The sequence below is a fragment of the Podarcis bocagei genome (genome assembly GCF_964188305.1).
Source record: "Podarcis bocagei genome assembly, chromosome: 16".
Lineage (NCBI taxonomy): Eukaryota > Metazoa > Chordata > Lepidosauria > Squamata > Lacertidae > Podarcis > Podarcis bocagei.
The window spans coordinates 36,373,286-36,396,760 of NC_138142.1; the positions used below are offsets into that span (position 1 = coordinate 36,373,286).

The 23,475-nt window shown below is 50.6% G+C and overlaps 1 protein-coding gene across 3 annotated transcripts in view; it reads left to right on the forward strand.

Annotated features, from left to right (window-relative positions):
• Positions 1 to 23,051, forward strand: part of INTS3 (integrator complex subunit 3) — a 93,922-nt gene extending 70,871 nt beyond the window's left edge. For all 3 annotated transcript variants that reach the window (XM_081173506.1, XM_081173505.1, XM_081173507.1), the window contains 9 exons: positions 985 to 1,053; positions 4,050 to 4,125; positions 5,162 to 5,275; positions 7,735 to 7,783; positions 11,072 to 11,239; positions 16,289 to 16,389; positions 17,268 to 17,340; positions 19,370 to 19,526; positions 21,821 to 23,051. In XM_081173506.1, coding sequence (XP_081029632.1) covers positions 985 to 1,053; positions 4,050 to 4,125; positions 5,162 to 5,275; positions 7,735 to 7,783; positions 11,072 to 11,239; positions 16,289 to 16,389; positions 17,268 to 17,340; positions 19,370 to 19,526; positions 21,821 to 21,898 — 885 coding nt within the window. In that variant the 3' untranslated portion in view covers positions 21,899 to 23,051. The remainder of the gene's footprint in view (positions 1 to 984; positions 1,054 to 4,049; positions 4,126 to 5,161; positions 5,276 to 7,734; positions 7,784 to 11,071; positions 11,240 to 16,288; positions 16,390 to 17,267; positions 17,341 to 19,369; positions 19,527 to 21,820) is intronic.
• Positions 23,052 to 23,475: the final 424 nt, after the last annotated feature.

The following is a 23,475-nucleotide window of genomic DNA, read 5'->3' on the forward strand; positions in this document are numbered from 1 at the left end:
CCCCGTCTCTGGCACCTGTTTTACAAAGTGAAACAGCTTTGCCAACAAATTGCCTTGGGCTTTGCCCTGCACGGTTCTCATTTGTTCTGTCTCTTGCTCTCCCCTATTGCAATACAAGGTCAAGCCAGCTACACCCAGCCTGTAGCGCCCCCTGCTGCAAATAGTGGACAGGACCACAGGCCTCTGTGTAGTCCAAGATTGGGCTGGCTGCTGTGGCCAGTTTTAACCATTTTTAAATATCGAGAAGCTGCTTTTGCTGGTTCAGGACCTTTTATTTATTCTTCCATTAATAATAATAATAATAAGTAAAAAAAAAATATTTATACCCCGCCCTCCCCGGCCAGAGCTGGGTTCAGGGCAGATAACACCAGTAAAATTACAATAAAAACATAATAGGTGGAGGGGAAGGGGAAAAAAAACCCAATTTAAAATATGGGTTAAAATACAATTTAAAATGCAGCCTCATTTTAATAGCAGCCCATAGATCAAAACCATAAGGGGAGGGAAACATAAGGGTCAGACTGAGTCCAAACCAAAGGCCAGGCAGAACATCTCTGTCTTGCAGGCCCTGCGGAATGATGTCAAGTCCCGCAGGGCCCTAGTCTCTTGGGACAGAGCGTTCCACCAAGTCGGGGCCAGTACTGAAAAGGCTCTGGCCCTAGTTGAGACCAATCTAACCACCTTGCGACTAGGGACCTCCAAAGTGTTGTCATTTGTGGACCTTAAGGTCCTCCGTGGGACATACCAGGAGAGGCAGCCCCGTTATGTACGTGGGTCCTAGGCCGCAGAGGGCTTTGTATCCTCCACGACTGCGAGGAAGTGTTTGTACGTTTTTTAACATTCACGAAAACAATACCCCTGCCTGAATTTTGTTGCTTGCATAAACCGAGCTTCAGAAAGTAGTCCTTCGCTGTCTCCTTAGACTGAAAAGCAGCATTAGGTCTGTCGTTGCTCTCCCTTGATTGCCTCTCCCTCTGTCTCAAGTTTCCAGACGAGACCCTGCGGAGCGGGGAGCTGCTGAACATGATTGTGGCCGTCATTGACTCAGCTCAGGTAAGGCCTCTCCTTGTGGAACGATCGGTCAGAGCTGGGGGAGCTTGTGTGTTTGCTGTCCTTTGCTCCTTCGAGAGCTGCCTCCAGGTATTGTGTCAATGCAGCCAGGCACACTGCATTGCTTCAGAGGCTGAACTGGGAGGAGATCCTCCAAACAGAGAGGTGCGATTAGTGGTCAGCCCCATCCTCTCTTCCAAAGCAAGGATGGAGGACATGTGGCCTTATGTATTTGGTTGGACTGTACCTCCCATCATCCTGACCATAGGCCCTGTCGTCTGGGGCTGATGATAGCTGGAATCCAATAATATCTGAAAGGCCACACATTCCCTTTCTCTGGTTACACCTCTAAGCGCATTTAATATGTGATCCCTGATTGGTTGGGACATGTGTCTATTAGCCTGTGGAGCCCTCTAGATCAGTGTTTCTCAAGCTGTGGGTCCCCAGACGTTGTTGGACCACAACTCCCATCATTCCAGTGGTCAGGGATGATGGGAGTTGTAGTCCAACAACATCTGGGGATCCACAGCTTGAGAACCGCTGCTAGATGTTTCTGAGCTGCAACTCCCATCAGCCACCATCAGCCATGCTGGTTATTGGGCATTGCAGTCAAACAGTGTCTGGAGCGCACCAGCGTGCCTGCCTCTGGGGGTGGAGAGACTGATGACTGGGATTGTCCTGTCTTTTTGGGAGTAGATCAGACTAGATTTCCCTCCTCTCTCCCTCTCCCAGCCCCGGCCAGCCTCCCGGACCACAGTCAGATGTTGCACGCCCACTGTGTGGATGGGCAGGGTTTTTAACCATTCTGTTTATTGCAGTTATATTCCACCTTTCATTTAAGAAGCTCAGGGTTCTCCCTCCCCAATGTTATCCGCACAAACAACCCTGTTTGTTAGGTTAGGCCGAGAGACCGACTGGCCCCAGATTCCCCGGCATCTTTCATGGCTGAGTGGGGATTCGAACCCTGGGCGCCCGGATCGCAGTCTGACACGCTAACCACTATGTTGCTTCTTAGCCCCTGGCTGCGTTCGCACCATAAAAAGCACCCACGCACACCCCAACAAGGAATCCTCCTAATTGTAGTTTGCTAAAGGGTGCCAGCACCCTTTAACAAGGGACACAGGTGGCAGGGACGCGGGTGGCGCAGTGGGTTAAACCACAGAGCCTAGGACTTGCCGATCAGAAGGTCGGCGGTTTGAATCCCCACGACGGGGTGAGCTCCCGTTGCTCGGTCCCTGCTCCTGCCAACCTAGCAGTTCGAAAGCACATCAAGTTCAAGTAGATAAATAGGTAACACTCTGGCGGGAAGGTAAACGGTGTTTCTGTGCGCTGCTCTGGTTCACCAGAAGCGGCTTAGTCATGCTGGCCACATGACCCGGAAGCTGTACGCCAGCTCCCTTGGCCAATAAAGCGAGATGAGCGCCGCAACCCCAGAGTCGGCCACAACTGGACCTAATGGTCAGGGGGTCCCTTTACCTTTTACCTTTAAGGGGTGCCGGCAGTTGTATGTAAGAGATAGACTACAATTCCCATGGTTCTTTGCTGGGGTGTGTGTGGTTGCTTTAAAGGCATGGCGCGAACACAGCCGCAGAGAGAGCTATAGGGAGAGATCTTCTCCTGATGGCGACTCTGGTTCAGCTCTGGGTCAGTCCGGGGCTACACGGGAGCCCTTTCTCCTGACCCCCAGGGCACAGCCTTTTCAGAAACAAAGAAAAAAGCGTGGGCCTCTGCACATGCCCTGGGCACCCTTCTTTTTGCCATGGAGACCTTGCGGCCGACTCTTCTTCCCCCAGCCCTGATCTTCAGGCCAGAGGGCAGGACATCCACCTTGCAGGCCTCTTCCCCCGTTTTCTTTTCCAGAAATTGTAACAGCACCAGAGCAGTGCTGTGGGCTAAAGAGCCCCTTGAGAGAGCAGGGCTGGCGTGCGGTGCCAATGCTAACAGGTTGCCATGGTGCCCGTTTGGAGTGACCCAAAAATAGCCAAAGTGGGAGAGGTTTCGTGTGTGTGTGTGTGTGTGTGTGTGTGTGTGTGTGTGTGTGTGAGTCTTGGCAGGCAGTACTTTTGCCTCATGCATGTTGCCTCTGAGCCTGGCTGGGCCTACAGGCTGTTTCCCCCACCCCCAAAATAAACCTTTGTCTCCCCTAATATATCCTTATCTGCTTCGTTCATCAAGCGCTCTCTTTCCCATGCCAGCTTTGGGACGGCTGGGTCTCTTGGGCAGGTTTTCCTGGCCAGGGCAGACAGCGAGATGGTATCGCATGTGGGAAAGGGTGGGTGGGAGGCCTGATCTGACCCTTTCCTGGGCTCCTGCCCCATTCCGGATGTTCCCAGCCTAACCCCCGTCCACCTTGGTGCCTTTCCCAGCCCTGCCTCAGTTTCCATCATTCGTCCCTTTCTCTCATTTCCCCCCATCCTGCTTCATTGGTTCCTTGGCTGCGTTGTGGGGCCAGTGGGGAAATGTGCGCTGTGGGGAAAGGTGGGGGTGGGTGAGGGTGTGTGTGTGGAAATTAAGGGTGTCAGAAGACTTTGTGGACATTTGGTGTATTCATACTGTAGCATTTTCTCCCTGCCGAGGAAGAAGACTTAGGCTGCATTCGCACCGTACAACAACTTTGAGCTGATCCTCAAAAAAACGGGGCTTTTCCCCTTTGCAAAAAAAGCTGCACAACTGTGAGCTGATCCCCCCCAAAACGGGGCTTTCCCCCTTTCCCCCTCTTAAACTAGGTGTGTCTAATGGTCAGGTGCGTCTTATGGAGCGAAAAATATGGTACATCCACACTGAAGGGTCCTCGGCTCAGGCCAGGTGGTGTGGGCCCCCTCGAATTAAGGATCCACTTTTAGATGCATGTTTCACTTACTGTATAGGGCAGCTTTTAGTTTCTCCCTATCTTCCTAATGCATATTTCACGTTCCTGCATTTCTCTTCGGCTGCAACCTGCACCTGGTGGCCTTGTTCCTAAATCTGTGAGTCTGACTCCCGCTCTCTCTTCTCCCCAGCTCCAGGAATTGGTCTGCCACGTTATGATGGGGAACTTGGTGATGTTTCGGAAGGACTCCGTCCTCAACATTCTGAGTGAGTTGGGCTTGGCGGGGGCTCAGTGCCAAAAAACGAAGTCTTGGTTAAAAGGGTGGGGATGGGATAAGGAGTGCGTTTAGATAGACCCTCCCGCTCATTCTATAGTAGTGGTTAGAGTGCTGGGCTAGGACCCGGAAGACCTGGGTTCAAATCCTCCCTCATCCGTGAAGCTCTCTGGAGGACATTGGGGTCCAGTTACCATCTCTGAGCCTCTCAGGGTGGGCAGTGGGATTACCTGGGGGGCACAAAGTGGCAAGGGGGGTGACATGGGGCACAAGAAGTGCCAGTGACTTAATCAGGCTTTGAAAAGCTGGTATCATATCACCGAATCAAGCTCATCTGGTTTGTTGAATTAAACTAAATCGTATGAATTGGATTTTGAATGAACGCGCAATTAATTGCCTCTGTTTTGAATTTAATTGCATTACCATCTTCCTTAGTGGGACGTGCAAACCCAGAGAATCCTTTTTATAGGGTAGGGGGCACTGGGGGTGAGTTTATGGAACCAAGTAGACGGTGGCCCTGCAGAGGTTTGGGAGCTCTGCATTAAACACAGTAGTACCTCTGGATGCGAACAGGATCCATTCCGGAGCCCCGTTCACATCCTGAGTAGAACAGAACACGTGTCTGCGCGGGTCGCGTTTCGCCGCTTTCGTTCATGCACGTGATATCATTTTGAGCAATCTACGCATGCACGAGCGGCGAAACTCGGAAGTAATGCGTTCTGTTACTTCTGGGTCGCCGTGGAGCGCAACCTGAAAACGCTCAACCTGAAGCATATTTAACCCGAGGTATGACTGTAGTAGTAGTAGTAATAATAATAATAATAATAATAATAATGATGATGATGATGATGATGTTTGTTCCTAAAAATATTCATATGCTGCTATTGGTAAAGAAAAGAAAAAAATCAGAGTGGTTACAATAATGCATGAAACAATGCAAGACACTGTGAACTGAGTTGCCGTGCCACGTTTTTGACAGCCAGGCTCTTTCCTGCCTTCCCTCTTTCCCCCTTGCCCACTTTTTCCAGTTCAGAGCTTGGAGTGGGAGACCTTTGAGCAATACTGCACGTGGCAGCTGTTTCTGGCCCACAACATCCCCCTGGAGACCATCATCCCCATCCTCCAGCATCTCAAGTATAAAGGTGAGTGTAGCATGAGCATCCTTGCCACTGGCCATTTCAGGGTTAGGAGGAATGCACAACCGGGCAAAATAGGAATTCTTCACCACCTTTAAAGTCCTCCTGAAAGCCAGTAGTGAGGGAGGTGGACAGAACTCACCGGGCAGGCCATTTTGCAATTGTGGGAGCCGCTGCCAAGAAGGCCCTGTCACAGGTCAATGCCCACCAAGTTGCTCTCTCACCAATTACAGGGTCTGAGATGGTTGATATTGGGGGAAGATTCTAGTCCTCATTGAGGAAGGCGCACCTATAGGTACTTGGGTCCCGGGCCATTTAGGGCTTTGCTTACGTAGACCATTTCTGTACCGCTTAGTATAGGAATATCTCTCTAAGCGGCATGTGACAAACCAAAGCAGGAACGGCACAAAACACCCAATAAAACAATTAATACAAATTACGAATGAAGATCTACTCCTTCGGACGCACCTCCCCAGTCTCCTGGCCTCTTACCCAGGACTCCATCCACCCTGACTCTTACCTGGTGCCCAAACATACTGGCAGAACACCCCCAAAAAACTCGCACCCATGGGAGGATTCCTGGGACCTGGTGGGATCCGTCACTCTAGACTTCCTTTCATGTGACCAAGTCCTTTTTCGCTGACAATGGTTGACAAGAAGGATGTAGTCACACATTGGAAAACACTGCCCAATGGCACCAACCAGTTTGTGCGTTTGCCGCTATTCTATTTATTATGTTTTCATACTGAGAGCCAGTGTTGCGTAGTGGTTTTCAGTGACAGGGCTCAGCTCCAGAATACTTGAAGGAAGAAGCTGTTCAGGTTTTCCCCGAGGACACACTGTGTGTGTTTCTTTCCTCATGCCATGAATTAAGAACCACAGGTTTCCATATAATGTGGTGTTCCTTTTCAGATCGTCTTGAGTCTCACCACCTAGAAATGCATCTCTCCCTAGCTTAATTTCCAGAAACAGAGACATTGCAGGGTCCATGTCTACCTATCTGTCTAATTAAACTATCTGTCCTCTCCCTGGTTAGGACCCCGGGGACTGGGGTTCGAATCCCCACTCAGCCATAAAACTCACCTTGGGCCAGTCACACTCTCTCTCATAGCCTAACCTACCGTATTTTTCGCCCTATAGGGCACACCGGCCCATAGGGCACACCTAGTTTGGGGGGGGGGGAATAAAGACTTTTTTTTATTCCCCCCCCCCCTAGCCCCCAAAACAGGCTGCTATCCGCAAGCCTAGGGAGCCCGGCGGGAATTCCCACTGGGCTCCCCAGGCTTGCGGATAGCTTCCTGAAGCCTGGAGAGCGAGAGGGGTTGGTGCGCACCGACCCCTCTCCCTCTCCAGGCTTCAGCGAAAGCCTGCATTCGCCCCATAGGATGCACACACATTTCCCCTTCATTTTTGGAGGGGAAAAAGTGTGTCCTATAGGGCGAAAAATACGGTACTTCATAAGGTCGTTGCGAGGATATAAATGGAGGGGGGGGAGAAGTGTGTTCGCCACCTTGCACTCTTTGGAGAAAAGGGTGGGATATTATTAATAATAATAATAATAATAATAATAATAATAATAATAATAATAATAATTTTATTTATACCTCACCCTCCCCAGCCAGAGCCAGGCTCAGGGCGGCTAACACCAGTAAAATTACAGTAAAAACATAATGGGGGGGGGGAACAATTTAAAATACAGGTTAAAATGGTGGTGGAAGAAGACTGGAAGAAATTTAAAGACTACTTGCAGAAATACTGTAAAATTAATGAATGTTTTTTCACTTTTTATGTATTTTGTCTTTGTATTTTTGTATCTCTTTTTCTTTTATTATTGTTATTCCTTTTTATTTCTTATTTTTAATTTTGTAATCTTTTATTGTCTGCAAAATTTCAATAAATATCATTTTTTAAAAAACAATAAAATAAAATAAAATGCAATTTAAAATGCAGCCTCATTTTTAAAGTAGCCCATAGATCAGAACCATAAGGGGAGGGAAACGTAAGGGTCAGACTGAGTCCAAACCAAAGGCCAGGCGGAACATCTCCGTCTTGCAGGCCCTGCGGAAAGATGTCAAGTCCCGCAGGGCCCTGGTCTCATGGGACAGAGCGTTCCACCAAGTTGGGGCCAGTACTGAAAAGGCCCTGGCCCTAGTTGAGATCAATCTAACCACCTTGCGACCTGGGACCTCCAAAGTGTTGTCATTTGTGGACCTTAAGGTCCTCCGCGGGGCATACCAGGAGAGGCGGTCCCTTAGGTACATGGGTCCTAGGCCGCCCATATGAATGTAATAATAAATTACAAGAATCCAAATCTGTGTGCTGACACTAACATACACTTGCCCAGGCTGAAGGCCACAGCTCTGCGGATGCAGTGGCAAATATAGAGATATATGCTGCCTAGGAGCTCAGAGCTCTGCATCGGAGTTGGTTAGCAGCTGCTTAACAAACCTCTCTCTGCATTTCAGAACACCCTGAGGCGCTTTCCTGCTTATTGCTGCAGCTGAGACGGGAGAAGTAAGTATCCAAAACGCCATATGTCACAGTTGCCTCAAGTGCGCTTCGAGCGGAGGGGCCTGGCTTCAGGGCTGCGTGGGAAGAAAAGGGTCTCTCGGGGAGATGGTTGGCGCCTGCCAAAATACAGGGGTGGTGAGGCAAGGGATGGAGAGAGAAAGAAATCAGGCAGGAGGAAGGCATCAGTCGGGGCTTTTAACACTTCCCATGTTTCTCCTATGGGACGCGGGTGATGCTGTGGGTTAAACCACAGAGCCTAGGACTTGCCAATCAGAAGGTCGGTGGTTCAAATCCCCGCGACGGGGTGAGCTCCCATTGTTCAGTCCCAGCTCCTGCCCACCTAGCAGTTTGAAAGCACGTCAAAGTACAAGTAGATAAATAGGTACCGCTCCGGCGGGAAGGAAAACGGCATTTCCGTGCGCTGCTCTGGTTTGCCTGAAGCGGCTTAGTCATGCTGGCCACATGACCCGGAAGCTGTACGCCGGCTCCCTTGGCCAGTAAAGCGAGATGAGCACCACAACCCCAGAGTCGGCCACGACTGGACCTAATGGTCAGGGGTCCCTTTACCTTTACCTTTGCTTCTCCTGGGTGTGTTCCTAAGCAGGGGCAGGGAACCAAGGGCCACACACGGACCTCTACTCCTCTCCACCTGGCCCTCCTAAGGTTCTGCTTTGCAATTTCCAGGATCGTTTTCACCCGACTTGGTATGAGGCAACTTCCTACATTCCCCCCGTCTCCTGATGCAACTTCTACCCATGATGGGAAGAACTCTCTGAGCCTTCCAGCTTTTAATAAGCCCAAACTTTTGACACATGGCAGCTGAGGGTGGGAAATTAAAGCTATATTTCAGAAACACACAGAGCAAATCGCTCGCCTGCCTCCTCTCGCCTCCCCGCTCCGTGTAATCGCCCTTTAGGGCTGTGGACGGCATTGCAATGAGTTATGGACAGGGTTCGTGTGGCCACGGTGGCTGGGGAGCTATGAGAAGCCGAAAGGCAGAGTGCGCTCCCTCCCCGCCCCCGACTTGCAATTCCAAAATGTTAATTGGCGGTCCAAGCACTGGGGAAGGTGTGTTATCTCGTCGCTGGATTGACCTGAGCTGGCTCCCAATTTCCTGCGCAGCTGCTTAGAGCAAGGCGAGACATCGTCTGCCCTGGCCCAGCACACCCGCCTGGAGGCAGCAGCAAACAGCGGTCAAGAGTGTCCATGCCCTTTCCGATGGCTGGCATTGATAATTGCAGCCGGGGGCTTTGTTGGGTCTCCCGCATCTCCATATACAGGTTCCAGTGCGGATTTCGGAGAACTGTAGTTTCCTTCTGTTGCAAAAACGCCGAGATTTAAAAGCCTTCTTATTTCACCGGGTCACGGTGGATGCGGCTGGCTCACGTGCCGGCACTCAGCCCCTCTCTTCAGCCGATCCCTGCAAACAAGCTGGGGGTGGGGAGGTTATTGCTTTTTCCCCGCTCATCCAATGATAGATTTTTGTGGCAGCAAAGGGGCCAGATTGCATCTCCCTGAGGGGCGCCAGGCTGGCCAGAAAGAGTTCTGAAGACCCCCAAGATGAGCAAGGAACTCGGTTGCTACTTAATTTAGCACTGGGTCTGCGCATAACTGAATTGGAGGTGGCAGGACAAAAGGTCACGATGGGGAGTTATGGGTTGTAGCCAGTGGTAGTCCTACTCGGAGTAGACTCACTGATATGAATCAAGCTCCATTAATTTCAGAGAGAGAGCATGTGCGCCATGCGATACAATACAGTGGTACCTCAGGTTACATACGCTTCAGGTTACAGACTCCGCTAGCCCAGAAATAGTACCTCGGGTTAAGAATTTTGCTTCAGGATGAGAACAGAAATAGTGCGGCAGCAGTGGGAGGCCCCATGAGCTAAAGTGGTGCTTCAGGTTAAGAACAGTTTCAGGTTAAGAACGGACCCCCGGAACGAATTAAGTTCTTAACCCGAGGTACCACTGTACTATAAACTCTGTCCATTCTGGGTTTCTTGGAGCCCCCCAGCGTACGGTTGTTGGAAACAGGATGGTTTGTTTTGCTTTTTTTCCTGTCTGATCCAGTAGAGTTTTTTTAGTTGCAATCCCTTCTTCAGGCAGAGGCCAGGCATCCGACAGCGCCTCGCTTTCCCAGCTTCTCCCTCTGCGACTTCTCTCCCGAAACCGGCTACTGTTCTGTGCTTCCTGCTCCCCGACTTGGACCCTCAGGGAGGCTGCGATGTCCCAGCGTGACCTTTGCCAATGGCCCCGCAGAGAGCGCTTTAATTTCTATTCATAAGGGGCCTGGAAGGGAGCAGGCTGTCTCTCCTCTCCCTTTCTCTGACCTGCCACGCTGAACGAACCCAGCGCCTCCTGCTGCCCAGGCAGCTCCCCAGCTGCGTGTTCAACAGCAGGGGCATGCTGGGAAAATCTGGTCTTCCTTTGAGGCAGGCTTTGGCTCCGTGGGATATTTTTAAGGGATTTGCGCTGGGCTGGCTTAACTATGACAGCCAGAATATCTCTTGGCTGGCCAGGATCCAGGTCTTAATTCAGCTAAGGCTGCTGCCTCTATGTTTTCCACCCTGAGGGCCACATTGCCTTATGGGCAAATTTCCCAGGGGCCGCCCGCCGGGTGGGCGGGGCCAGAGGCAGAAGTGGGCGGAACAACTAATAATAATACAGTGGTACCTCCGGTTAAGTACTTAATTCGTTCCAGAGGTCTGTTCTTAACCTGGAACTGTTCTTAACCTGAAGCACTATTTCTGGGTTAGCGGAGTCTGTAACCTGAAGCGTATGTAACTTGAAGCGTATGTAACCCGAGGTACCACTGTAATAATAATAATAATAATAATAATAATAATAATAATAATAATAATAATAAATGAATTATTTATATCCCGCTCTCCCCAGCCGAAGCCGGGCTCAGAGCGGCTAACAACAGTAAAATAATACAACATTCTAAAAGCATTTCATTATAAAATCAGTTCAAATAAACGTTATCTTTGTACAGTAGGCTGGTTTCTAAGCAGACGCCCCTGTCGGTCTATCCAGACAAGCGAGAAACATGGATCAGAGTTCCAAGAACCGTAGAAGCGTTTGAGGGGGGCGGAGTCTGGTGAGGGGCGTGGCCTGTGGAGAACTCCCAGGGGCCAGGCAGAGAGGATTGGAGGGCCACATTCCGCTGCCAAGCCAGAGGCTCTCTTATTAAATCAAGACCATGGGTCTTCTCCCGTTCTCCTGGTTTTCTTGCCCCTTGGAAAAACAAACAAAAACCAGGAATAACAATAAGCCATGCATTTTGCCGCAGGCCTAGCGAAGACATGGTGAAGATGGTTCTCAGCCGGCCGTGCCACCCGGACGACCAGTTCACCACCAGCATCCTCCGGCACTGGTGCATCAAGCACGACGACCCCTTGGCTGAGCACATCAAGTCCCTCCTGATCAAGAACAACAGCCTTCCCCGAAAACGCCAAAGGTAAACATGGGCCGGGAAGGGAGGAGGAGGTCGCTTCAGCCCGGGGGGGGGGGAGCGGAAGGTAGATTGGGATCTACTTCCTGGTCGATCTCCGGGTGATTTTGCGGTAGGTCAGCCCAGGGTTTTCCAACAGCAAGAACAAGGCTGTTCCCTCCACCTGGCTCAGGAGAGAGGGGCACTTCGACCCTCCAGGAGTTGCTGCGAACCGCAGCTCCCGTTGGCGCCGTTAAACTGTGGAACTCGCTGCCACAAGAGGCAGCGACAGCCGGCAACCTCGTCGTAAACTTTATTGCACCATCCAAAAACATCAGCAATAGCAGGCCGTCAGCCTAGATGGCTTTGAAAGCAGATTGGACTATCCTGAAATTGTATATTATGGCCTATATCTTGTGCCCATTTAATCATTACCGGTTTTACTTCTTCATCTTTGGTTTCCCACTCCAAAAGAACGTTATATGCCTTTTAAAAATAATTTTGTATTTTCTTCTATCACTTCCTTTTGGAATATGGAAACCCAATATAAGAAGCCTTTTTTTATTATCCTCCTTAAAGATATCCTTTAATTGTCTGTGATGTAGCCAGCTTTGAAGATGTTCTTTTACTTCATCATATTCTTTCAAAGTTAACTTTCCCTTTCGTTCAGCCAGCAGCTCTCTATATATTGGCCACTCTCCTTTGCCCCCCAATATTTTAAGCGATAGTGCTTCAGTAGGTGATAGCCACCTGGGTGTTTTTGGTTCTAGTAAATCTTTATATTTCTCCCATACTTTGAACAGTGACCTTCTTATTAAACGGTTGTGGAATCCTTTATGTACTTTTGCTTTTCCATACCAGAGGTAGGCATGCCATCCAAACCTTGGAGGAGGAGGAGGCGGCCAACAGTGGCTACTAGCCACAATGGCTATGTTCTTGTCCCGCAGTCGGAGACAGATATTCCAGCTGCTGGAAGCCACAGGAGAGGAGAATTGCCCTAATACTCAAGGGTTCTGCTTGAGGGCTTCCCACTGTGAGAACAGGAGTCTGGACTGGATGGGCCATTGGCCCTGATCCTGCAAGGCTCTTCTTGTGTTAGTTCCAGCAAACATGGGCAACCTCTGTTCAAGTTCCTGCTCTGCCTGCCTGCCTGTGTGGGGTATTTGGCTGCGGGCCTCAGCTGCAGGCAGAGGCCATCTGCTCAATGACAACCTGCACCTAGAAAGACAGCGTGCCAGGGAAAAGGCACACATGCTTGAGGTGCTAGCTTTCTGCATGCAAGGAGTTTAAAACAAAACAGGAGGGATGTTCAAAAAGCATCTCTCCCCCCTGCACTACCCAAAGAGATTTTGCTGCATGTCGGAACTACAGTGGTACCTCAGGTTACATATGCTTCAGGTTACAGACTCCGCTAACCCAGAAATAGTACTTCAGGTTAAGAACTTTGCTTCAGGATGAGAACAGAAATCGGGCTCCGGCGGCGCGGCAGCAGCAGGAGGCCCCATTAGCTAAAGTGGTGCTTCAGCTTAAGAACAGTTTCAGGTTAAGAACAGACCTCCGGAACGAATTAAGTACTTAACCCAAGGTACTGAGGTCCAGCACCGAGGGCCTTCTGGCGGTTCCCTCACTGCGAGAAGCCAAGTTACAGGGAACCAGGCAGAGGGCCTTCTCGGTAGTGGCGCCCTCCCTGTGGAACGCCCTCCCACCAGATGTCAAAGAGAACAACAACTACCAGACTTTTAGAAGACATCTGAAGGCAGCCCTGTTTAGGGAAGCTTTTAATGTTTGATGTATTATAGTATTTTAATGTTCTTTTGGAAGCCGCCCAGAGTGGCTGGGGAAACCCAGCCAGATGGGCGGGGTATAAATAATAAATTATTATTATTATTATTTATTACTACTGTACATATAATTTTATCCTCCATACAACACACAGGTAGAGGTTTCGTTGCAATACATATTTGCCTGTTTCTTGTGTTGCCCTTCTTTCCGAGGATAATAACAAAGGACTGTCCTGTTTTATTCTCACAATGGGCCTGTGAGTTGATTTAGCCTGAGAGAGGGCAGCCGAACCAAGAATCACGCAGTGAACATTTGTTGTTGAGTGGGTCAAGAAAAGCATATCAGGCCTAATCTTGTGATGCTCTCTCTTGTCACCGTCATAAGGACTAGAAGCGTGCCCTGTTTATCTTTTTTTAAAAATACTGAAAGCTGTAAACCTCAATCTGCACATGCAAAGGGAGCATATGGGCCGTGGGTGAGGCACCTAAAGGCGGCCACCAGCTTCCTCCGTTGCCACCCCTTCCCCGAGGACAAAAATCACACCTCCTATCGTGTTTCTCTTTTCATCATCTTATCCCGAGAGAGCAGAGAGCTGCTCGCTTTGCTTCTCCTAATTGGACCCACTTCCTTGAGCCGCCTTCGCATCTGCATTGCAAACCCAGGGCAATTTATCTGGGAGATTTCCCTGCGGGGTGCAGCCCAGCGGTGACTGACAGGTCCTGTGCCAGGAACCCAAGCCCAATTAGAGCCAAGTGGAAGTTTTTGCAGGGTGGGGAGGTTTGGAAGGATGCAGAGAGGAGGGCTACAGCCTCTCTGGGCTACCTGGAGTCAATTTCACCTGCCTTGTGGAGGGGGCAAGGCAGATCTGCTGCTCTCTGCTTGGATCAAGGGCGGGAGGGGGTCGTGTCCCCACCCCCGGAACCTAGAGCTATCCCTCACCTCCACCATCTCCCTCTGCCTCATAGGAGCAACACTTTGGATCTCGTCTCTGCCCTCCCATGCAATGTCTGGAAAAGGAGGGCTCCTTTTTGCTCGTAAAAAGGAGGACTCTGATCTCGCTCTGCCTGCTCAGAGCCTGGCTACAGGTTGCGTCCCTATCACAGATGCCAAGGGTTGCCTACGGTGGTGCAGTGCTTCGAGTGCCAGACTAGGACCTGGGAGAGGCCCGGGTTCGAATCTGTACTCAGCCATGAATTTCAGTGTTGTGACCCTGGGGTCAGTTGCTGCCTCTCAGCCTAGCTTTGCCGCATGGGGTTGTGAGGATAAGAGGAGTGGGAGGAGAACCGCAGGTGCCGCCTTGAGCTAGTAGCTGCCCTTGATCGCTGCCCCCACCAAGTCCTCTTTCAAAGCCATCCCAGCTGGTTGCTCCTATCCCATAGGAGCGAGTTCTGCAGTTTGCACGCCCCGTGAAGAAGTCTTTTCACCTGAGCCTTCCACGTCCAGCTTCATCAGATTCCCCTAGTGTTGTTGTTATTGTTGTTTAGTCGTTTAGTCGTGTCTGACTCTTCGTGACCCCATGGACCAGAGCATGCCAGGCACTCCTGTCTTCCACTGCCTCCCGCAGTTTGGTCAAACTCATGCTGGTAGCTTCGAGAACACTGTCCAACCATCTCGTCCTCTGTCGTCCCCTTCTCCTTGTGCCCTCCATCTTTCCCAACATCAGGGTCTTTTCCAGGGAGTCTTCTCTTCTCATGAGGTGGCCAAAGTATTGGAGCCTCAGCTTCAGGATCTGTCCTTCCAGTGAGCACTCAGGGCTGATTTCCTTAAGAATGGATCAGTTTGATCTTCTTGCAGTCCATGGGACTCTCAAGAGTCTCCTCCAGCACCATAATTCAAAAGCATCCATTCTTCGGCGATCAGCCTTCTTGATGGTCCAGCTCTCACTTCCATACATCCCTACTGGGAAAACCATAGCTTTAACTATACGGACCTTAGTGTTAGGAGGGAGGAAAACTTTTTCCTCCGCAGCTCAGAGCTAGAGCATCGCCTTTGCGTGGTACCAGGCAGCTTCCTGGGTTCATGGCAAGACATTTCCCAAAGCAGGACGGACGGACACACACACACACACGCGCGCGCGCGCACACACACACACACACACGGCATGCAGCCATTCATTCAGAGAACAAGGAGATCCTTCTTAACATTCACAGAGTAAGGACGACATCTAGTGGAGTTCCTTCTCCAGCGTCCGAACACCAACGCTAAGCAACTGGACCAGAGCTTATTTTTAAAATGGACAGTGCCCCTTCCCCCAAACATAAGAAGCCAAAATAAGCAAGTGGGAAAACCACAGACAAGTTGGAAAGCAGATACTTGGAGGTCGGCGGCTACTGTTCCTGCCCAGTTTTTTTCCTAGCTCCTAAGAATTGAATTGGAGGGACGCAGGTGGCGCTGTGGGTTAAACCACAGAGCCTAGGGCTTGCCGATCAGAAGGTCGTCGGTTCGAATCCCCTGCTCCTGCCAACCTAGCAGTTCGAAAGCACACCAGTGCAAGTAGATAAATAGGTACCGCTCCGGCGGGAAGGTAAACAGTGTTTCCATGCCCTGCTCTGGCTCTCCAGAAGCTGTTTAGTCATGCTGGCCACATGACCCGGAAGCTGTACGCCAGCTCCCTCGGCCAGTAAAGCGAGATGAGTGCCGCAACCCCACGGCACGACTGGACCTAATGGTCAGGGGTCCCTTTACCTTTAAGAATTGAAAGTGAGGCTTTAGGAGATACGGGGGGGGGGGGAAGGTTTACAAATAGGTAAAAGCTTAATGGTAAGGATTTGCTGAACTAACAAATTGAAGTGGAATACAAAGAAGGGAGGTATGAGGAGGTCTGGGGAAATAAGTGTAAGGAAGATATGTTATGGGGAATTATTTGTTTTTTAACTGTTTTTATGTTGTATTTTGTATTTTGTTTCTTTTTATTTTTCATTTTCATTGTTATATTTTAAAAAACTTTAATAAATATCTTTAAAAAAAAGAAGTGAAAGTGAGGAGAGCACTGCTGCTAGTGGTGCTGCTCTCAGGCTGCCCTCGCATGCTTCCATTGCAGCCCTGGGTGTCCGCTGTGGGAACAGGCGGCTGGACTAGATGGGCCATCAAAGTGCTCTTTATGTTCTTAACTCATGCCTTCATGAGGGCTAGATACTTGGGGCTTTCGTTGTAAGTTGTAGGAGGGGAAAGCAAGCAGACGCTCCCAGGGTTCTGAGTCTTTTGCCCTTGTGTTCCATTAGAAGGACATTTCTAATGACCCTGCCTGCGTCCTCCCTCTTTCCCCCCTTTCTTTCTCTGGCTCTTTGCTTCCAGCTTGCGCAGTTCCAGCAGCAAACTCGCCCAGCTCACCTTGGAACAGATCCTGGAGCACCTAGACAACCTGCGCCTGAACCTCACCAACACCAAACAGAACTGTAAGTGCATCTTTAAAGACTCCCCCACGGAGAGCTGATGCCAGTCGATGTAGACCAGGCATAGGCAAACTCGGCCCTCCAGATGTTTTGGGACTACAACTCCCATCATCCCTGACCACTGGTCCTGTTAGCTAGGGATGATGGGAGTTGTAGTCCCAAAACATCTGGAGGGCCGAGTTTGCCTATGCCTGATGTAGACAGCGCTCAGCTAGGTGGACCAAACGCCTGACTCCGTATAAGCCAGCTTCTTGTTTAAACCAGCACTCTTATTTAAGATCATGAGGACTAGACTCCTGTCTGAATTGTAAGTGCAGGACTGTAGCTGAATGCAGGCAGAAAGTCCCAGGTTTGATTCCTTTTTTAAAAAAAAATGCTTTTCAAGTTTATTGAAGGTTTTTAACACATGGAGCACTAAAATCCAAACACATTTATAAAAAGCAGTGAATCCAAAAAGAAGAAAAAAGAAAAATGTAGAATACTCGTCATCCTTACCAAACAAAATAGTATAAAAAAAGAGAACGAACAGAGAAGAAATAATTGGGGGGGGGGGACCTTTATCACATTTATATCAAAAAAGAAGGGAAAATAGCTAAGAAGAAAGAGTTTCTATTCCCAATGGCACTTCCAGTTGGGGCTGGGAGAGACTTCCCATCCATTAGTGTAGACAAGAATTCCATACCAGGAGTCTCACTTGGCAGAGGGCAGATTGCCTGGGCTCTTACGCGTGCAAGTGACTTGGTGTTAAAAGCCCCCCATCTATGCCGTTCATTCTGCGGTCCTCTCGGATGTGCATGTTCCAAGGATGTGAAGCTGCCATGTTTTCTTAAAATTCCATTTCATTGACTTCCTGCTCCTCTTTCCTTCCGATTCCCCGGCAGTTTTCAGCCAAACCCCCATCCTGCAGGCCCTCCAGCACGTCCAGGCCAGCTGCGACGAAGCCCACAAGATGAAGTGAGTGCCCGTCCCTTGTGTTTGCATTTGGGGGGTGGCGTGGGCGAAGGCTTTCCTTGGTACTGTGTGGGGCTCAGAAAAAAGAGGGTGCCCTCCTTTCCAGCGGAGAGCAAGTGAGCAGGAGAGAGATGGAGAAGAAAGTCTCACCCTGCAGACTGAGCGGAGCAGAGGTTTGCTTGTAGGGCGAGGGAGGGAAGGGTGTAGAACTTGCTTCTCTCCCCCAAAGCAGGGGCAGCATGTGGGGTGGCATCGTTCCACAATCCGTGAGCCCTGCTGCTGCTGCTGTTTCACTCTCCAAGCAAGCAAGCCAGAAAAAGGAGCAAGTAACCTTTCACTTATGGGGACGCGGGTGGCACTGTGGGTTAAACCACAGAGCCTAGGGCTTGCCGATCAGAAGGTCAGCGGTTCCAATCCCCGCGACGGGGTGAGCTCCCGTTGCTCGGTCCCTGCTCCTGCCAACCTAGCAGTTTGAAAGCACACCAGTGCAAGTAGATAAATAGGTACCTACCACTCTGGCGGGAAGGTAAACGGCGTTTCCGTGCGCTGCTCTGGTTCGCCAGAAGCGGCTTAGTTATGCTGGCCACATGACCCAGAAGCTGTATGCCGGCTCCCTCGGCCAATAAAGCGAGATGAGCGCCGCAACCCCAGAGTCAGCCACGATTGGACCTAACGGTCAGGGGTCCCTTTACCTTTACCTTAATCTTTCACTTATGTATTTTTATTTTGTAAAATCTATTCACCACTTCTTTGTTGTTGTTTAAAAAACCAACAACCTCAAAGCGCTTTCCCGAAAGGACGACACAACGAAATTAATAGCAAAAGCAGAAATTTAAGATGTTCAAGGAAATACTAATTAAAACCAACGATATGCTTAAAAACCAGATTAAAACACGTGTCAACGTTCTGCCCATCGGAACAGACTTGCCTGTACAAAAAATATGTTTTTAGCTAGCGCAGAAAAGAGCCCAGCAAAAGAAGGTGCCAGCCTGAGGTCAATCGGCAGGGAGTTTCGAAGTGTAGGTGCCACCTCGCTAAAGGATTGATGGCTTACCAATGTGGAATGAGTATTATTTGGCACCTGGGATGGTGCCAGTTCTGTAGTCAAGTTGGCTTAAAGGCTGCCTTGCACGTAAACAGGCCCCCAAATTGTTAAGCGAATACAGTGGTACCTCTGGTTGCGAACGGGATCCGTTCCGGAGCCCCGTTTGCAACCTGAGCAGAACGCAACCCGCGTCTGCGCGGGTTGCAATTCGCTGTTTCTGCGCATGCGTGTGACGTCATTTTGAGTGTCTGCGCATATGCGAGTGGCGAAACCCGGAAGTAACCCGTTCCGTTACCTCCGGGTTGCCGCAGGATGCAACCTGAAAAGATTTAACCTGAAGCAAATGTAACGAGGTATGACTGTATAAGGTAAAGGTAAAGGGACCCCTGACCATTAGGTCCAGTCGTGACCGACTCTGGGGTTGTGGCGCTCATCTCGCTTTATTGGCCGAGGGAGCCGGCATACAGCTTCCGGGTCATGTGGCCAGCATGACTAAGCCGCTTCTGGCGAACCAGAGCAGCGCACGGAAACACCGTTTAGCTTCCCACCGGAGGGGTACCTATTTATCTACTTGCACTTTGACGTGCTTTCAAACTGCTAGGTTGGCAGGAGCAGGGACTGAGCAATGGGAGCTCACCCCATTGCGGGGATTCGAACCACCCACCTTCTGATCGGCAAGTCCTAGGCTCTGTGGTTTAACCCACAGCACCACCCGTGTCCCTCTGCGCCACCCGTGTCCCTCTGTATACTGTATATTGTATATGACTGCATACAAACAGCAAATTGACAACCGGTGCGGATCTCTGAGCTGGGGTGCTGAAGGCCTTGCATCATCCTGCAGCGTTCTCGCCGCAGCTTCCGGGTCGAGTGCAAGGGAGACCCCGGCATTTCCCCGACCTGCCGCCACCCCCAAACCTGAAAATGCTCTTGGGTGCAGAGCTTCTTTCACAGCCCGTGGCCCCACCCTGTGCCATCTCCCCTCCCCAGGTTCAGCGACCTCTTCTCCCTGGCTGAAGAGTACGAGGACTCCTCCAGCAAGCCTCCAAAGAGCCGCCGGAAAGCCACCGTCTCCAGCCCCCGCAGCCGGAAGAACGCGGCGCAGCCCGCCAACAACGAGGAGGAGTCTGCCTCCAGCAGCGCCTCGGTGAGCCGAGCCTTTGTGGCGGGTGCTGGGTTACGTGGGTACACGTGGTGCTTTGTTGCCGCGCGGTGCCCTGATGCGGCGATGTATAAATCGTGGTGCGCAAATGCTTTTCATAAATAAACATAGCAGCAGCGGGGAACCTCCAGTCCCCTTGGATGTGAGGGCGATCTGGCTGCGACATCTGTCACCCCATTGATCGCCAGGGTTGATTCGGCTGATCTGGCTGGCTAGGCGGGTGTCCCCTTCCTCCCTCACCGCTCCATGTGCGTCCCTCCCGAAGCTGCGCGCTCGTTGGAAGAGGACGACCATCCCAGATAGAAGGAGTGTACCGTTCTTCGGTCAAGGGTATACGATAGCTGCGCACCCCTGCTAGAACCTCCAAACAAGCTCCAGTCCCCAACTGCGGCCCCCAGCCTCTCTGTTCCGGCCCTTGGGACTTTCCCATCACCATCCCCGAGCGCTCTTGCCCGGCTGGAATGTGCCCTTGGCCTGTGATCATGCCCGTTAGTGCATGGAGAAAGCAGTCTCTATGTATAGAAACCCCTTGACTTTTTCGTGGCTGGAATGCAGATGCAGGATAATTGTATTAAAGCAGTGGAAAGGCTGTTTGCCTCCGAGGGAATGTGAGACTCGGGCTGAAAAGAGTTTGTTTCTCCCACCCCCCTGAAACAAAGCTTGCTTTCTTTCTTTCTTTCTTTCTTTCTTTCTTTCTTTCTTTCTTTCTTTCTTTCTTTCTTTCTTTCTTTCTCTCTCTCTCTCTCTCTCTCTCTCTCTCTCTCTCTCTCATATTTATTGATTTTCACAGGTTTTACAAATTTACTTACATTTCAGTCTCTGTTTTCTCTCAAATTTGGCCTACCCACCCTTATTTCCATAATGTTTTTATTCCTATCTTGTTCCTACTGCTTTCTATATTATACTTCAATACAATTAACCTCTATCTCAATTATCCTTGTTTTCGTTCCCCTGCTCATAATTCAAACCCCGGCCGCGTTTTCATTTGACTCGTAATAGTTCTTCAAATATTCCGAAAAGGGTCTCTACTCTTCCACGAACAGTTCGCCTCTTTTATCTCTCATTTTTGCTGTCCATTTCACCATTTATGCATAGACCGTTAACTTTTGAAGCCGTTCCTCCTCGACTGGTACTTATCCTCCTTTCCATTTCCGTGCTTAGAGGGTTCTGGCTGTTGTTGTTGTTGCATCTATAAATAGTTTAACCATCTTTTCCGGGGCCTCCATCCCTATTATCCCGAAGAGAAAAGCTTCAGGACTTTCAGGAATAACCAATTTGAATATTCATTACATATCATTCCCCCAGAGCCTTTAGCTTTCTTACATGTCCACCATATTTGGGGGAAAGAGAAAAAAACAGACCCTCTGGTAGACAGACAGACAGACAGACAGATAATTTATTATGGTCGGAGACCAGCTTATAAAACACACTTGGGGGTACAATCCCAGGAGTAAAGCAAACATTTAAAACAATGTACAACAATAAATTTAAAATTTATAAATGTGATATGTTTACGCTTCCAACAATTACCGTATTTTTCGCTCCATAAGACACACCTAGTTTTTAGAGGAGGAAAACAAGAAAAAAAATATTCTGAATGAAACAGTGGATGTATGATTTTTGTGGTTCATGCTGTGGCCACAGACATATGTGATTTGACGGTGAGTTTGGGGTAGCCCAATGCAAAAATCCTGAGGATCCATGTGCTTTTACCTCCCCCCTCCCAGGCAGCCTCCTTTATCGCTTGCGTCCCTTATCTCTCTCCCGATCGCTTGCTGATCAGCTGCTTCCTTTCAACACCCCCTTCCCTCTTGTTTGCTTTAGTATCTTTTCCTTAGCTGGAGCAGTTTTTTTGTTCCTCCTTTTCTTCTAATTTCTCTCCTCATTGCTTGTTTTAGTATTCCTGTGTCCTCTCCTTGCAAGTTCACTGTCTTTACCTCCCCCCTCCCAGGCAGCCTCCTTTATCGCTAGAGTCCCTTATCTCCGTCTGATCTCTTGCCGATCAGCTGCTTAGCGGCTTTGTTTCAACACCCACTTCCCTCTTTCAAAAAAAAAGAAAGCATGATCTGCTTTTCGCCCATGGGCAATTTGGCTCCAGGGACCACGCATTCGCTCCATAAGACGCACAGACATTTCCCCTTACTTTTTAGAAGGAAAAAAGTGTGTCTTATGGAGTAAAAAATATGGTACTTGACACATCCTTGTGCACCTTAGTCAGATCGTTTGGTGTTTAAGATACCACTTACATATCATTGAAACACGGCTTTCTTTGCTCTTAGGAGGAGGAAGACACGAAACCCAAACCCACCAAGCGGAAGAGGAAAGGCTCCTCAGCGGTTGGCTCGGACAGTGACTGAGGGGGGCGGGCAAGACCGCCTTGTCGCTAGCGGCTCCCAGGGTGACCGCAGGCAGCGGCAGAGAGCGGATCTGGAGCGGCCGGCCAGAGTCACCATCGGCAGCGAGGACAATGCTCTCTAAAGAGGGGCGCTGGCGGGACTTGGGACGCTCGGGCGCCCCCTTCCCCCCCCCCACCTTGGCACCGTTACAGCCTCTGCCCCGCTCTCCGTGCCTGCGAGACACTCTCTGCCCCCCGGCGTCGCCACCCATCCTCGCCTGCCCGCCTTTTGTACGGTGGCCGCGGGCGGGGGGGAACGACGCGGGTGGTTTTCCTCAGGCCTGTCCTTGGCGGCGCGGGGGCCACCTCATTCCGCGGGCAGCGGCGCCAGAGAGAGGGGTCCCCTCTTCTCTCCGAAATGTAAATAAATGGTGTGAACCGGCGTTACTCCCGTCAGTGCTGCTTCCGGCGGGGAGAACCGGGAGTGGGGCTGGGCTTGGGGGGGAGCTGGAAATGTGAGGAGGGGCGGGGGGGGTTATTTCGGAGCCGGGCCAGGCTTTTCCTGGCATCGTCCCCCCCCCACAGCGCCAGAGGCCCTTCCTCCCCACCCAACCCCAAGCTTGTCGCGTGTGTGCCCTTCCACCTCCAGAGAGAGAAAAAGAAAAAGAAAGGCCATTTTCTCCACACAGAGAACATTCCGGTTAACCACCCCAAAGCCTCAAACACTCCCCCCACCCCACTTCCCGGGGAGGTTGGGGGGGCAAGGAGGCTTTCCTTTCTGCGGCCTCCCTGCCCTTTCGCGTACGATGGCCGGATAAGCCTCGCTGCCCCGTTCCTGCCTCAAAACGACAACCCCCCCCCGCCATACGAAGAAATGACTGCTAGGCTGTCAGCATGAAGGAAGGCCCCCCCCCCCCGCCCTGCCCCGCATCCTCCCAGCCAGCTTTTTGAGAAGCGGCCCCCCTCCTTCCTGAGACCCCCCCTCTCACAGGGTTGGGGGGGCGGGAAGGGGAGGCGGTGGTGGTGGTAGTGGTGGGAGCAACCGACTCAGCGACAGGCGAGCGAGATGAGATGGTAGTTATATTTTTAATTCCCCGCCTACCCACTGAGAGATTATCATTTTTAAGTGGTTTTTAAAAGAGACAATAAAAACTGTCAACATGTTTTTTGTACAAGTTCACCTGTTTTGGACTCGTGTTTGTGTGCCGCGCTGCAGGGGTGGGGGGTGGGGTTGCAGTCTTTGGGCAGGGGGTGTCTTAAGTCCTCTTAATGTTTCCAGAGCTGGGTCCCTTTCCTTGCATACAATCGGCACGAAAGGGGGGGTATTTGGCTGCCCGGAAGGGGGTCGCCCAAGGTTTCAGGCAAAAGTTTCTCCCACCAGAAGTGGCTTAAACCCAGCTCAACTCTACCTCTTTGCTCTGTAAAGGTAAAGTGACCCCTGACCATTAGAATCATAGAATCCTAGAGTTGGAAGAGACCACAAGGGCCATCGAGTCCAACCCCCTGCCAAGCAGGAAACACCATCAGAGCACTCCTGACATATGGTTGTCAAGCCTCTGCTTAAAGACCTCCAAAGTAGGAGACTCCACCACACTCCTT